At 37.5% G+C, this 13531-nt stretch overlaps 6 protein-coding genes across 6 annotated transcripts; 3 read left to right on the top strand and 3 right to left on the bottom strand.

Annotated features, from left to right (window-relative positions):
* Positions 1-1101: 1101 nt before the first annotated feature.
* Positions 1102-4314, top strand: KAP122 (Kap122p; the record flags this gene model as incomplete). The annotated part of the gene is made up of 1 exon (XM_071052799.1): positions 1102-4314. One exon carries the CDS (start codon positions 1102-1104, stop codon positions 4312-4314), a length of 3213 nt encoding a protein of 1070 aa, XP_070911049.1.
* A 739-nt stretch (positions 4315-5053) lies between these two features.
* LEU1 (3-isopropylmalate dehydratase LEU1) lies at positions 5054-7414 on the top strand (the record flags this gene model as incomplete). Its single annotated transcript, XM_071052798.1, has 1 exon — positions 5054-7414. The coding sequence occupies one exon, from the start codon at positions 5054-5056 to the stop codon at positions 7412-7414; it is 2361 nt and encodes a 786-aa protein (XP_070911048.1).
* Positions 7415-7851: 437 nt separating this feature from the next.
* On the bottom strand, positions 7852-8388 carry MPO1 (2-hydroxy-palmitic acid dioxygenase MPO1; the record flags this gene model as incomplete). The annotated part of the gene is made up of 1 exon (XM_071052797.1): positions 7852-8388. The coding sequence occupies one exon, from the start codon at positions 8386-8388 to the stop codon at positions 7852-7854; it is 537 nt and encodes a 178-aa protein (XP_070911047.1).
* A 631-nt stretch (positions 8389-9019) lies between these two features.
* On the bottom strand, positions 9020-10600 carry ATE1 (arginyltransferase; the record flags this gene model as incomplete). Its single annotated transcript, XM_071052796.1, has 1 exon — positions 9020-10600. The coding sequence occupies one exon, from the start codon at positions 10598-10600 to the stop codon at positions 9020-9022; it is 1581 nt and encodes a 526-aa protein (XP_070911046.1).
* Positions 10601-10875: 275 nt separating this feature from the next.
* JAC1 (J-type chaperone JAC1) lies at positions 10876-11487 on the top strand (the record flags this gene model as incomplete). Its single annotated transcript, XM_071052795.1, has 1 exon — positions 10876-11487. One exon carries the CDS (start codon positions 10876-10878, stop codon positions 11485-11487), a length of 612 nt encoding a protein of 203 aa, XP_070911045.1.
* Positions 11488-11865: 378 nt separating this feature from the next.
* On the bottom strand, positions 11866-12690 carry CKB1 (casein kinase 2 regulatory subunit CKB1; the record flags this gene model as incomplete). The annotated part of the gene is made up of 1 exon (XM_071052794.1): positions 11866-12690. One exon carries the CDS (start codon positions 12688-12690, stop codon positions 11866-11868), a length of 825 nt encoding a protein of 274 aa, XP_070911044.1.
* Positions 12691-13531: the final 841 nt, after the last annotated feature.

Genomic DNA, 13531 nt, shown 5'->3' with positions numbered 1-13531 from the left:
ATATTATTATCTGATTTCATCTGAAATTCAAGACTCTTTGCTTGTATGTTACATGGTTCATTTTTTTTTTTGATTGTGAATATGTAATATAGTAAACACAACAGAGTTAACAATTTTAGCCAATAAAACCACACTATGCATGAAGCCACAGCTAATTAAACAAAAAAATACATAGTATAATATATTATAATAGATATGTGTACTGGTGCATATTACTGCTTAGGCGGCAGATTCCTCCACTAAAATCCATAAAACAGCATAACTACCTTTCTTTCACGTACTAAACTTTTATATAATATGGAATCAGGGATAGTTCAGAAGGAATTGAGGCTATATAATATTATGCACATTTCTGAGTAAGGCCGAGGTTCATATTTTGTTAATAGGAGCTAATATATGGTTTTATTTTTACGCCAATATTAAGAAACAATATCAACCTGTTGATAGACCGTATCCTAAAGTAAACACTAATAAAATCCAACCCATCTATTAAACAGATTTATTAGGAATAAATTGTACGATTGTCAAAAAGTCGGTACTACATTGTAATCTAATTCCAATATTAAATGTTAATATTGTAGTTCCTTAATTTTTTAAGTTTTGGTGCTAATAATTGATGATTTCAATTATGAAGTGCAGGGAAAGAAGGACATCCAAATCATATCAATTACCAAACCAAGCCAATAAGTTGGCACTAAAAATTAAAAGACATGTATAATCAAACAGAACCAATTCAGGTGCAAACTTTCCATATCTTTACCAATATTAGTTTGCCAAGTTATTTAAGCACATTGTACTAGTGCTTCTACGTATTTTTGTGCGATGCGAGGTGAGATGCAGCTTTGAAAAAATCTGAAAAAATATCAATTGAAGCTTTGAGATGAGATAGAAGATACTGAAACTACTACAAACGTTAGAGTAATTCTAGTAAACCAACTAACGTATCTAATTATTATTCTGGCTAGCTTCATTTCCATAAGGACAAGAATTTACGTATCTTTGTTATTTATTCTTATTTTTTTTTTTGTGATAACAGAGTAGATACTACCGGCACATATTATTGTCTCTAATATAAGAGATTAGATTCATATAAAAATAATCATGAGCTCTGTACATGAGGTTGTGGCTCTTATTGAGGAGCTTTACTCTCCAAGACCTACCAGAGACGTCAACGAAATCCAGCATTCCTTACAAGGTATTCAAAAGTCAAATGAAGGACTTCTCCTGAGTAATGCCCTGCTTATCGACGATACGTTCTCCACCAATGTAAAATATTTTGGTGCATTAACTTTGGCTGTCCAAGCTAATGTATTTCACGACCACTTGAAAAGTCAAGATATTGGGTTTAAAATCTTCAGACAAAATGTCGCATTCTTAGTTAAGTACGTTGAGCTAGCAGTAAGTGACCCAAAAAAGTTGGCTGCCAATGCCATTGTTATCAAGAAGCTGATGTCTAATCTGTCATCTCTATTTGTAACCATAAACAACGATGACACAACGTCAGAGACAGATTTTACTAGAAGTTGGAATAATCCTATCAATACACTAATCCAGTTGCTGGTTGCCTATAATCAGATGGGTCCTGATCAAAGACAACTGTGCGTTTCTATAGATGACAATGAGTCTGTCAATAAGATATTTTTGGATGCATTGAATACCGAGTTACCATATACACAATTAATAGAGTTCATCAGCACTTCTACAGTTTGTAACCAAATGATTTTATTATTTACTGAAATTATCGTTGAAGATTTAACAAAATTCCAAACGAAAAAACTGTCCATGAGTAGTATTCATAGTGTTGTACATGTTCATTTATACATTACAACAATGGCGTTAATAAACTTCAATTTGACTAGTAATAATACCGCTGGTAATGTAGACAGCTTATTTAACTGTGTCACGGCATGGGTAAATTATATCTCACTAAGCAGACAGGTTTCTCCTGATGGCAAGATGGACCTAAGTGAAATGTTTAGTAATTTGATCAATAGAATGCTACAATCAAATGAACAGTCTGATGGATATAGTGTCGCCGAAAAAATCATATCCATTTTTGAGAATGTATTTGCAAATGATCCTCTATTAATGAGTTATGAACTTCGTTCTACGATCGAAGCTATATTTTTAGGTGTTTCCAGGAACGGTCCTTCTGCCGATTTGTCTCAGAATCAATGGATGTTACAGTATATGAACTATTTAGTCACTAATGAAATGTTCGCTGAATTGAAAGAATTAGCTGTCTGTATTTGTGACTTCCTACAAATCAATATCCTAGACGTCTGTAACAAATTATTTACAACCATCCAATCTCAAGAATCCATGAACAATGGTTATACTGAGGAATATATAAAAGTGTTGCTACAAATGACAAATTTTCCACTACTTCCTGTTCTACAGGAAGGCTTTTCATCTAAAATGGTTGATTTCTGGCTTGACCTATCAGAAGCCTATGCAAACCTGGCACTAGAGTCATTGAAACCAAATGCTCCTCAAACATCAACAGAAATCTTCCAACAAGTGATTAACATTTATATCCCAAAGATATCACTAGCAAATAAAAAAACCTTTCTTGAAATGAACGAAGACAGGTCGACAATAAATGAATTCGAAGATTTCAGAACTGCTGTCGCTGATCTGACTCAATCTGTCTGGCTAGTATTGGGAAATGAAAACCTCACGAACATTTTAATCGCCGGTGTTGGTATGAATGAGATCACTTCTCAAGACCAACTTTTCCAAATTGAAACCATGGGATACCTATTGGAAAAACTAGTGAAAGATATTAACATTCCAGAAAGTTTATGGATATTAGACGTGTTAGAAGCCGCAAAGTATTTATCAACAAATGTGCAAACATTGCTGAGAACTGGGTTAGATAACGATGGACCTTTGTCTATCGATTTTGTAAGATCTAGTACTACTTTAATGAGTGCTTTATCTGGCTTCTACAAAGAGAATCCCGAACAAATTAGTCCTTGCATCGAATTATTGTTCCAAGGACTGCAAAAATGTACAATTGGTTCCAACCACTATAATAAGATAGAAAGCATGCTTGTAAAAACAATTTCTACACTATGTTCTGTATGTAGGAAAGAACTATCACCTTTCCTAGAACATTTCATTACATTTTTACAAGACACTATGAAGCCTGGAGCAAATTATTCAGAATTCTCTAAGAGAAGTTTAACGAGGTCCATTGGCTATATAATCCAAGGTGAATTTGAAAAAGGTCCTAACGTTCAAGGGGAAGGATTAACTAAATTGATCACGTTATTCAATGAACTGGTTGATCAAGCTTTAGTGGCCAACGACTTCCCTATTCAAGAAAAACAAAACTACATTCATGGTATACTAGAATGTATCTCTGAACTAGGTTCAGGATTAATGTACCCAGGTGAGATCGAGGATCCCGCGGCGTTACAACTCCTACCGCAATATCACCAATTCTGGTCTGAGGATCCGTTGGGATTACGTAACACAGTTATGCATATGATGGAGAAAACCTTACAAAATCCGTACTTCCAAAAATCTTCCGTTCTTATTGAGGTCAGTTGTTTAATATTGGGCAAATCCCTGAGCTTACCAAATGATGAGCCATTTTTCTTGAGATTTCCTATGGCTGAAGTAATGAAGTTTATCCTGACTCATTTACAAACCTCTGATATCTCCACATCGTTACCATTTTTCATCTATTTACTGGAACAGCTCTTTAGCAGTTACAAGGACTCTATAACAGTAGAAGACTTCAACTTTGTGTTCGAGAAAATGGTGGTGAGCAACTATCACACAACAATCTCGCACGACCCAGACCTATTGCAAACCAGTGTCAACTACGTCAACAGCATCCTCGATACCAAACCGGGCATCGCCGTGTTCTCTACTTATTGGACCACGTTCATACTACCAGAATTCTTAAAATTACTCTCACACAAGGAAAAATTCACCATCGTAGCAGTGAACAAGTTCTGGGCAAAGGTAATCAACAATAAGAAATACACACAAGAGGAATTAGCCACCACTAGACAACAGATGGCCTCGTTGGGACAAGAATTAACTCTACAAGTGATGTCGGGTCTCTACCACACACAGAGGTCAGACCTAAACGCTTACACCGAGCTCGTGAGAGCCCTCGTGGCAAAGTTCCCTATAGAGATGAAGAACTGGCTCACCACTGTGCTCCCAACCATCGTAAACAAACCAGAAGCCAACGAAAAACTAATCAATAAGCTATTCATCACCAGAGGCTCCAGAGCCGCCGGTAACGTTCTTCTCACCTGGTGGCTAGAATGTAGCGGCTTGCCAGGCTATTGAGATTTTACCCGGATAAAAGCTGTTCATTTTTTCTGTTATATAATTATTATTACAAATTAAAAACGAGTAAAAGTTTACCCTGCCTACAACTTATGAGTAACGAGTCATGTTGCCGGTACCGGCCAACATTTTTTTTTTTTCCATTTATTTATTAATCTCTACTTCTCCGCCTACGCCCACTTCCTTTTGCTTTGAACTAAGAGACCTTGGGTTGTTCTTTCCGGGAAAAGATTGGATTCCCATACTCAAAAGCTCTGCCGACACCGCTCGCCGGTCCCGGACTTCGAAACTGGCCATGGAGAAACGTACACAGCACAGCGAGGCCAAAGCAAAGCAGCGAGCCCAGGCAGTGAGAGCCCAGGCAGTGAGAGCCCATAGCGAAAGACAAAGAGAAGATCGTTGAGTAAGTCCTAGCGAAATAGTTCAGAAGTTGCTGTACAAATATTGTGAATCATTATATTATTCAAGCTGTTCACCGTTGATACCTTTGACTATTTACTTAAATTTTAAAGGGTATAGCACACAATGATCGATGAAAAATTATTTGAAAAAAAAAAAAAAAAATGACTCTAACTTTATTTCAAATTAATATATAAACTCTTGGATTCCATTTCCTGGATTATCTATTTCTAAATCGTAACTCTAATATCAATTGTAGGATCCAAAACAATATAATAAGTAATTCTTACAGCAAGAAAAACTGCAAAGAATTTATTAATTATTTTAATATAAAAAAAAAATGGTTTCTGCTGAGACAAAAGGTCCTAGAACCTTATATGATAAAGTTTTTGATGCACATGTGGTGCATAAGGATGAGAGTAATGGGTCATATCTGTTGTACATAGATAGACACTTGGTCCATGAAGTCACCTCTCCTCAAGCCTTTGAAGGTTTGACCAATGCTAATAGAAAAGTAAGAAGAACTGATTGTACCTTGGCCACTGTGGACCACAACATTCCTACTGCCTCCCGTAAAAATTTCAAGGACTTGGACAGCTTCATTAAGCAATCCGACTCTCGTTTACAAGTGAAGACATTGGAGGAAAATGTCAAGAAGTTTGGTGTCCCATACTTTGGTATGACCGAGAGAAGACAAGGTATAGTGCACACTATTGGACCAGAGCAAGGTTTCACTCTTCCAGGTACCACCGTGGTTTGCGGTGACTCACATACTTCGACCCATGGTGCATTCGGTGCACTAGCGTTCGGTATCGGTACATCCGAGGTAGAACATGTCTTGGCCACACAGACAATCATTCAGACCAAGTCTAAGAACATGAGAATCAGAGTTGATGGTAAACTCTGTCCAGGTATTACTTCTAAGGACTTGATCCTTCACATCATCGGTATAATCGGTACCGCAGGTGGTACCGGTTGTGTCATTGAATTCGCTGGTGAAGCAATCGAAAATCTGTCCATGGAGGCCCGTATGTCCATGTGTAACATGTCTATCGAAGCTGGTGCTAGAGCCGGTATGATCAAGCCAGACCAAACTACTTTTGATTACTGCAAAGGTAGACCATTGGCCCCTTCTGGCGCAGAATGGGATAAAGCTGTCAGCTATTGGAAGACCCTACATTCTGACGAAGGTGCAAAATTCGATCACGAAATAATCATTAAGGGTTCAGAAATCATCCCTACTATCACTTGGGGTACTTCTCCACAAGATGCCCTTCCAATCACTGCATCTGTACCTGATCCAGCTAACGCTAGCGACCCAATTAAAAAGTCCGGTATGGAGAGAGCATTAGAATACATGGGTCTTGAACCAAACACTCCATTGAAGAGCATTAAAGTCGACAAAGTATTCATTGGTTCCTGTACTAATGGTCGTATCGAAGATTTGAGAAATGCAGCTAAGGTCCTACAAGGTTACAAGATTGCTCCTAATATCAAGAGAGCCATGGTCGTTCCAGGTTCCGGTATGGTCAAGACTCAAGCTGAACAAGAGGGTCTAGACAAGGTCTTTGAAGCCGCCGGTTTTGAATGGAGAGAAGCTGGTTGCTCCATGTGTCTAGGTATGAACCCTGATATTCTTGATAAATACGAGCGTTGTGCTTCAACCTCTAACAGAAATTTCGAAGGTCGTCAAGGTGCTTTGTCTAGAACTCATCTAATGTCACCTGCTATGGCTGCTGCCACAGCAGTTGCCGGTCATTTTGTTGACATTAGAGAGTTTCAATACAAAGATACAGATGCTCCAAAGGTCTCTATCTCCTCAGATGAGGATGAAGAACTACAAGAAGTTGCTTATGACCACGTTGAACCAAAGCAACCAAGTGAAGCTCCAAGCGACGTTGCCAATGATGAGTTGAGAGATATACCTACAAAATCCGAATCTAAGGTCCTAAAAACAGACACAACCAAACCGGTCGTTGGTGGTATGGACCCATTTGTTGTTTTGGATGGTGTTGCTGCTCCATTGGACAAAGCCAATGTTGATACTGATGCAATTATTCCAAAGCAATTCTTGAAGACCATTAAGAGAACTGGTTTAAGATCAGGTTTATTTTACGAATGGAGATTTACCAAGGACGATGCTGGCAATGACCAAGAAACAGACTTCGTCCTAAATGTCAACCCATGGAGAAACTCTGAAGTTTTAGTTGTTACTGGTGACAACTTCGGTTGTGGTTCATCCAGAGAACACGCACCATGGGCATTGAAGGATTTTGGTATCAAGTCTATTATTGCTCCATCCTTTGGTGATATTTTCTACAACAACAGTTTCAAGAATGGTTTACTACCAATTAGAATTGACCAAGAAACTATTATCAACAAACTTGTCCCTGTTGCTAAGGAAGGTAAAAGACTAATAGTCAACTTGCCAGACCAGACGATCTGTGATTCTGATGGTAACGTTCTAGTAGACCACTTCGAAGTCGAAGCTTTCAGAAAGCACTGTCTAATCAATGGTCTTGACGATATTGGTATTACTCTGCAAAAGGAATCCTATATCGACGAGTATGAAAAAATTAGAAAGGACAAATATTCATTCTTTGAGGGTGGTTCTAAATTACTAAAATTCCCTGATGGGCCAGCAACAAAGAAGAGAAAGACACCAACTACCACATACGAAACTGTACACCAAGAATGGTAGGTGAAAAAACTTATTTATTATTAGCATGAGGTATGAACAATTTCTGTTTTGTAATTTAAATGTTATTATTTTGTTCCCACTATATTTATTTATTTTAATAATTATGTCATAATATATTTATTTGTAATTTTTTTTGAATCAGCACATAGTAGAGAATTGTTACACATTCTTATTAGCGTGTAATAATTTCGAATGATAATTTGAACTTTAAAATATATTTGACATCAATAACACAAAAAAATTAGTGTCAATAAGATAATAATCGTTAATATAGACGCTGCCATAATAATATAGTTTTTTTTAGTTACTATCTCTAAAAGAAAGTTATAATATTCATTACTTGCATTAATAAAAGAATTCATTTTCACGTTACGACATTGACTTATAAAAGAATAAATAAATAATAAATAAAGAGTATGCAGTCTCTAACGATACAGCTAGTTTTTCTTTCTAGCCTCTTGCTCCATCTTGGCAACATCAGCATTCAAGTTATTTTTTAACATGGGGAACATCCCTAGCAAGAACAATAATTCGAACAATATAAAGTAAGGTGCCAATACTAGACTCTGTACCAGGTTATCAAACAGTGCAGGCTTCTTCTTTTCAAAGACACCATGGCCTATAAATTGGAAAATCCATGCTAGAACGAATACCCCAAATTCACGTTTCAAACCTAGCTCAATTTTTCCCTTATCTAGCATATAAAGTGCTCCAGCAATAATACCAGAAGCCAAAAGTCCGGTCGGAATAAATAACATTATATAGAAGAGACCAAACCCTAACCCCAACAAATGAGCCAGAGTAACAGGAGTGCCCATAAATTCAAAGGGGAGCCCTACTCTATGCAACATACAAATTGAGGTGAATAGAATAGTAGGAACAAACACAGAATGTATCAGAACATTAACAAGGTTATGATGGTAGAACTTGTAAAACCTCAATTGAGACCGTAAATCAAACAAACTGTCAGTCATTATTTTTATTAGTTATTTTTCTAATGTGGATGGATAGCCTTTTCACCAAACCACTTTTGAAACGTTAAAATAACTAAAAGGTATTCGGTGCTAACTACAAAACCTTATATACTCGCAGATTATTGAGTAAAAGTAGATGTCATTAAACGTTTCTTTTTAAGGGGATCCCCACCAAAAATCGACGTAATTACTGTTCATCAACTACGATGTACCCTCAAACTGGCAAGAGAAAATCCCAGCAGAAGCAAAGCCAAAGAAGCAAAACAAAGCTGAGTTTGAAGTATGCCCGGAGCTTTAGCACATCCGTGACGGAACCAATAACAAAGACCGAATTTGATCAACAATTTTGTAAGCAGGTTCATGCTCTGCCTACGCAGCTGTTGGAGAACTTTTTTTATCAACTCCAACCAATGTGAAGTATAGTTTATTATATCACAGAGTATGATATAATGGTATATGATAAAGTGTATGTCTCTGTTGGGGTAGTATAGAGCAGAACAAGAGACAGACAGGAGCGGACCATCAATTATGATAGTAAAAGACAACAGCAAAGAAAACAAATGCAGTGTATTTCATGGTATGATATGTTTGTATATACAGTATATTGTGTTGTATAAAGATGTATAATTGTTTAAACAGCAATGATCGAATGAGATGCCATTTCTAGACCGAGTAATCTCACAACGTTACAAACTGCTGTCTTTGTGTCATTGTCTTCGTATTCCCATGGTCCGAACAGTCTCATGGAAGCGGTATGCATATCAAATATTAGTGTCTTAGCCACTAGTTGTCTTTGTAATCTATTAGTTTCGAGTAATTCTCGGAGCTCCCAGAGCGGGACGATACCTGGCAGGATTAACGGAATATTAAAATTTGGTGTAATATCGTCTGATGCTATCTCTTGATTCGACATCGTGTTCTCCAAACGAAACTTATCCTTAGGACGTTGATTTATGTCATAATCTACACCGTAATCATTTAGCACCCTAACGGTTTCCTGTAGGTACGAAGGTTCAAATACTCGAGAGTTAGTACCGTATACCCTTTCCACCACATTACCCATTTTTTCATTAGCCGTTGTTCCTTTTTGTATCTCTATAGTGTCCCGGAAACTGCACTTGTCAAATGCGTCATTCAGTGGTGGTTCACGAGTATACTCCTTAGTAGTGTCACCCATTATAAATAACTTACCTTCTTGTATCATCAAATTTACCTGCTTTATACTGTAGTAGCGCTCAGTGCTTGTATCTAGAAGTTCACCACCATAGTTTGCTTTATATTTCATTTTCTTACAGTCTTCAATATAGTACCCCAAATAGTAGTAATCCAGATTTGACTTTTCTAACAAAGCCAATTCCCTCAATGCACTTAGTTTCCCTAGGGACCATTTATGATAATCTGGATGCCAGATAAAGTATACCGATGAGATACCACTAGGCAAGAAATCAGTAATGGCTAGCGCAATAAGTTTCCCATTATGATAATAACTCTCATGTACAGGCCCTACACGAAGCAATTTTTCTCCAGTTTTCATAGTCTTCCAGTTGTTTAGCTGTTCCCATTCTTCTTCAGTCCCCATAATCACAGCCTTCGAAAAGGGTGCATCGCATAGAAATCTTTTGAAGCCCTTCTTTGAATGGTCATAGTCATTATGAATAAGCTCTTGATACTTGACAAAGAGCTCGTATTTCTCGTCTGTATATATTGCGGGTCCAAACTTAGTGTGAAACGTTGAATTCTCCACTTGTGCTTCAACACTGACGATATCATTGACAAACTTGTACTGGGACTCTTCAATATCTTTGGGAGGTTCCATTTTGTTGAGACCAAGGTGAGTCCTATACCTGTTAATACATTTCCTCAGCTCTTTAGTAAGTTCTACTTCACCTGGCGTTGTTCTTATGGTATACAGACGACAACAGTTTCTCAATGGGTCCGTCTTGTATACAAAGAGCCCCGACCTTCTGAAACCCATGTTGCACATTCTATCATAGTTTTCCACCGGCATAGACTCGCATTGAAAACCAACAGTACAACTCCTTATTGTCGCCTTGTCAGAGGTTGCATCATCCTTTCTATTCGCGGATAAATATTGATACCAGGACTTCAAAGCATAGTAATTACCACTGTCCGCTTTCGACCCATGGCAATAGCCACAATCAGCTTTGTCAGCGAAATACATAGGCTTGTAAACAATCAACTTATCATCCATAACAAAAATCGATTTCTTGACCTGTATCCTGAGGTCCGTTCCATAGTACTAATACCCAAATCGAGGGTGTGGGTGTCTGCCGATGCTCTCTAACTAAGCAATCCCAATATTTAAAGGGTCCTTCAATTTTTTTTGGTTCCCATACAGGCTCGCTTTGATTGACAAAATTAATTAATAAGGGTATCTGAAGGTGATGAGATAGTAATCTATTGCTTTGAACTAAAGTACTTTTTTGGGGTTTTGAGAGTACTGAAACTAAGAATATAAAAGGACAAATGATTAGAGCTTTGCTATTGAGAAGGCCAATTGCTCAGGGCTTAGTAAGCAAGCAAACTAGACGATTTATATCGAATTACTACGAGTTATTCCCTGAGACATTCCCAAACAAGGATCCTCAATGGCAGATTGATCAATCCAAGTTGAGGAAAGAGTACAGGTCGCTACAAGCTGAGGTTCATCCCGATAAGTTAAATCAACGGGCAATTGTGAATGGGGACTCAGATAAGTCATCGCTGCTCAACAAGGCATATCATACATTGAAGGACCCTTTGACCCGTTCGCAACACTTACTTCAGGTACTTAAGGATATAGATTTAACAGTTGATAGTGTTGCCAGGGAAGTGACACAGATGGATCCTGACCTTCTTATGGAGGTCCTCGAAGTACACGAACAATTGATGGAAGCTTCAAAGAGGGAGGAAGTCAAGGCCATAGAGAAGGAAAATAAGGCTCGTATTGAACAGATAGAGTCTGAGCTAGCATCATGCTATGAAAATAATGATCTCGATAAAGCCGTAAATCTAACTGCTGGCTTGAAATATTGGAAAAATGTCGCAGTCGCAATAAAGGACTGGTCTCCTGGAAAGACAATAGAGCTACAACACTAATGAATCTCTTGTAATTCTATATTTATGCCTTTCTGCTAACGATTTCACTCATTTCTCTTATTTTTATCAATTATAATGAACTCTACAATAGCCAAGTAAAAAATGCCTCTTCCTCATTTCTTGAAAATTATAATAGTTTATATTAGATACTTAATTTTGTACATATTACATTAGGAATGTTATAGAGGTGTTTCTACCTTTGGCTTATTTCTCTTTTCTTAACTGAATAGAAGTTGGTAACGCAATAAATGAATTTGAATGATTTACAACCATTCAATATGCTTACTTCCAATTCTTTATGCTATTCCAATACTGGTTTTACTAGAACCATTTTGTATTGTATTGTTTTTTCTTTTTGTTTCATATAGTACAATATATTCATTCAATACTTGGCATTTCGAACTCACACTTGTTAAACTCTTCCCAATCTTCTTCAGTAACTGGGTATTGTCTTAGCCACTTCATTCTTGGACCAGATACTGCTTGGTCATTTATCTTGAAGCCAAAAACCTTTAGGTCATAAGTTTCTTTATTCTTTCTCTCAACATACTCTTCTAACTCCTTGAAATGCTTTAGGAAAACACCAGGAAAACTGGTTCCCCAATAGGCACCTTCCAAACATAAATGACGGGAACTCTGTGGTAAATATAGATCCTGGCAACTTGGACAGTACAACCTTACGGCATGCTTACCTATGGAGTCGCTTAAACCACATGGAAGCAGTTGCATACCATGGCAGAAATACCTCGGACAGATACCGAAGTCTTTGTGATCGAATTTCTCGGCCATAGCCTGTAAACCAGGCTTTGTAAGTATGTAACGTGCATGTATCAGACCATAGAGCTGCTCTGCAGCATGCCCAATTATATTGCGATTAACCATCGTCTTATTACTGCTCCCTGTGCCAGTGCCGGCGCCGTTACCGTTGTTGCCGTTACCATTGCCATTAGCATCTGCACTCTCATCCTTATCCTCAACATCCTCATCATCACTAACTACTTCCAGATCCAAAATTAAGTCCAATGCTTTCCTGTAATGCGGAACCTCCTGCGAAAGAGAGGTCATATTGAAATCATCTTCTATGAAATCTGTGGGCACTTGACAGAAATACTCATGCCCAAACCGGGAACAAAACGACGGAATCCACTCATCGTAAGTACCGCTATCATCCGAATGAGAATTATCCTCTACGTATTCACTCATCTTCTATAATGTTTTTGTTTTTTCTATCTTTCCTTACTTAACCTATATATAATATCCTTTTCTTTCCCTTTTTCTCACTCAGTTCCAAAGACGTTATCCTATGTCAAATATGGTTCTTGACCAGAAGGAAGTACAACCTATTAAAGCAAGCCAATGTGCCCCTCTTCCTTTTCAACTGATCATCAAAGTGGGTCTCTCTCTCTCTTTCATCAATTTTTTTTGGTTTTGCCTTTCGTTCGCCAGCAGCAAGACGAAGTGACAACGGTACCAACGACGACACAACGATATAACAACAGCAATGCATCAGTGATAGTGTTATGAACAGTTGATGCGCAGTTAATGAACAGTTGCTGCACAATAGCCAACGATACGTCACAATGATACGCCACAACCAGGTATTGTTCGTATACTGCATATGCAGTTATATTACTATATCAAGGTATATATTCAGTAGATACTACAACGATTGAGAACAATGTAATTATAAGCTTGTACTACAATATTTAGCTTAATAAGCAACAGATTATACATAGCCTTATTTCCAGGTATGATCCTGGATATATAAACGAACTTATTGCGCTGCTGTAAATTGTTGCAAATGTTGTAAAATCTGCTATAATAGTATTGTTCAGGTGCTTTTAATGGTTGTTCCAGTGTAATTGTATTGTACAGCACTGCAATACCATTACTGCAGTGCTGTACATCGTTGCAATGCTGTAATGCTATTGATGTAACTATTCAATCGCTGGATGTAAGTGTCGTTATGCCTGCAATCTATCTTGTTTAAACTAATAAATACTAAACATGTTATGGAAAAGATATGAAAGACTAGATCAGTATA

The sequence above is a fragment of the Nakaseomyces bracarensis genome, assembly GCF_045282275.1.
Source record: "Nakaseomyces bracarensis strain CBM3 chromosome Unknown Scaff10_0, whole genome shotgun sequence".
NCBI lineage: Eukaryota > Fungi > Ascomycota > Saccharomycetes > Saccharomycetales > Saccharomycetaceae > Nakaseomyces > Nakaseomyces bracarensis.
The sequence above is the reverse complement of the archived record's forward strand: the minus strand, read 5'-3'. Positions and strand labels throughout refer to the sequence as shown.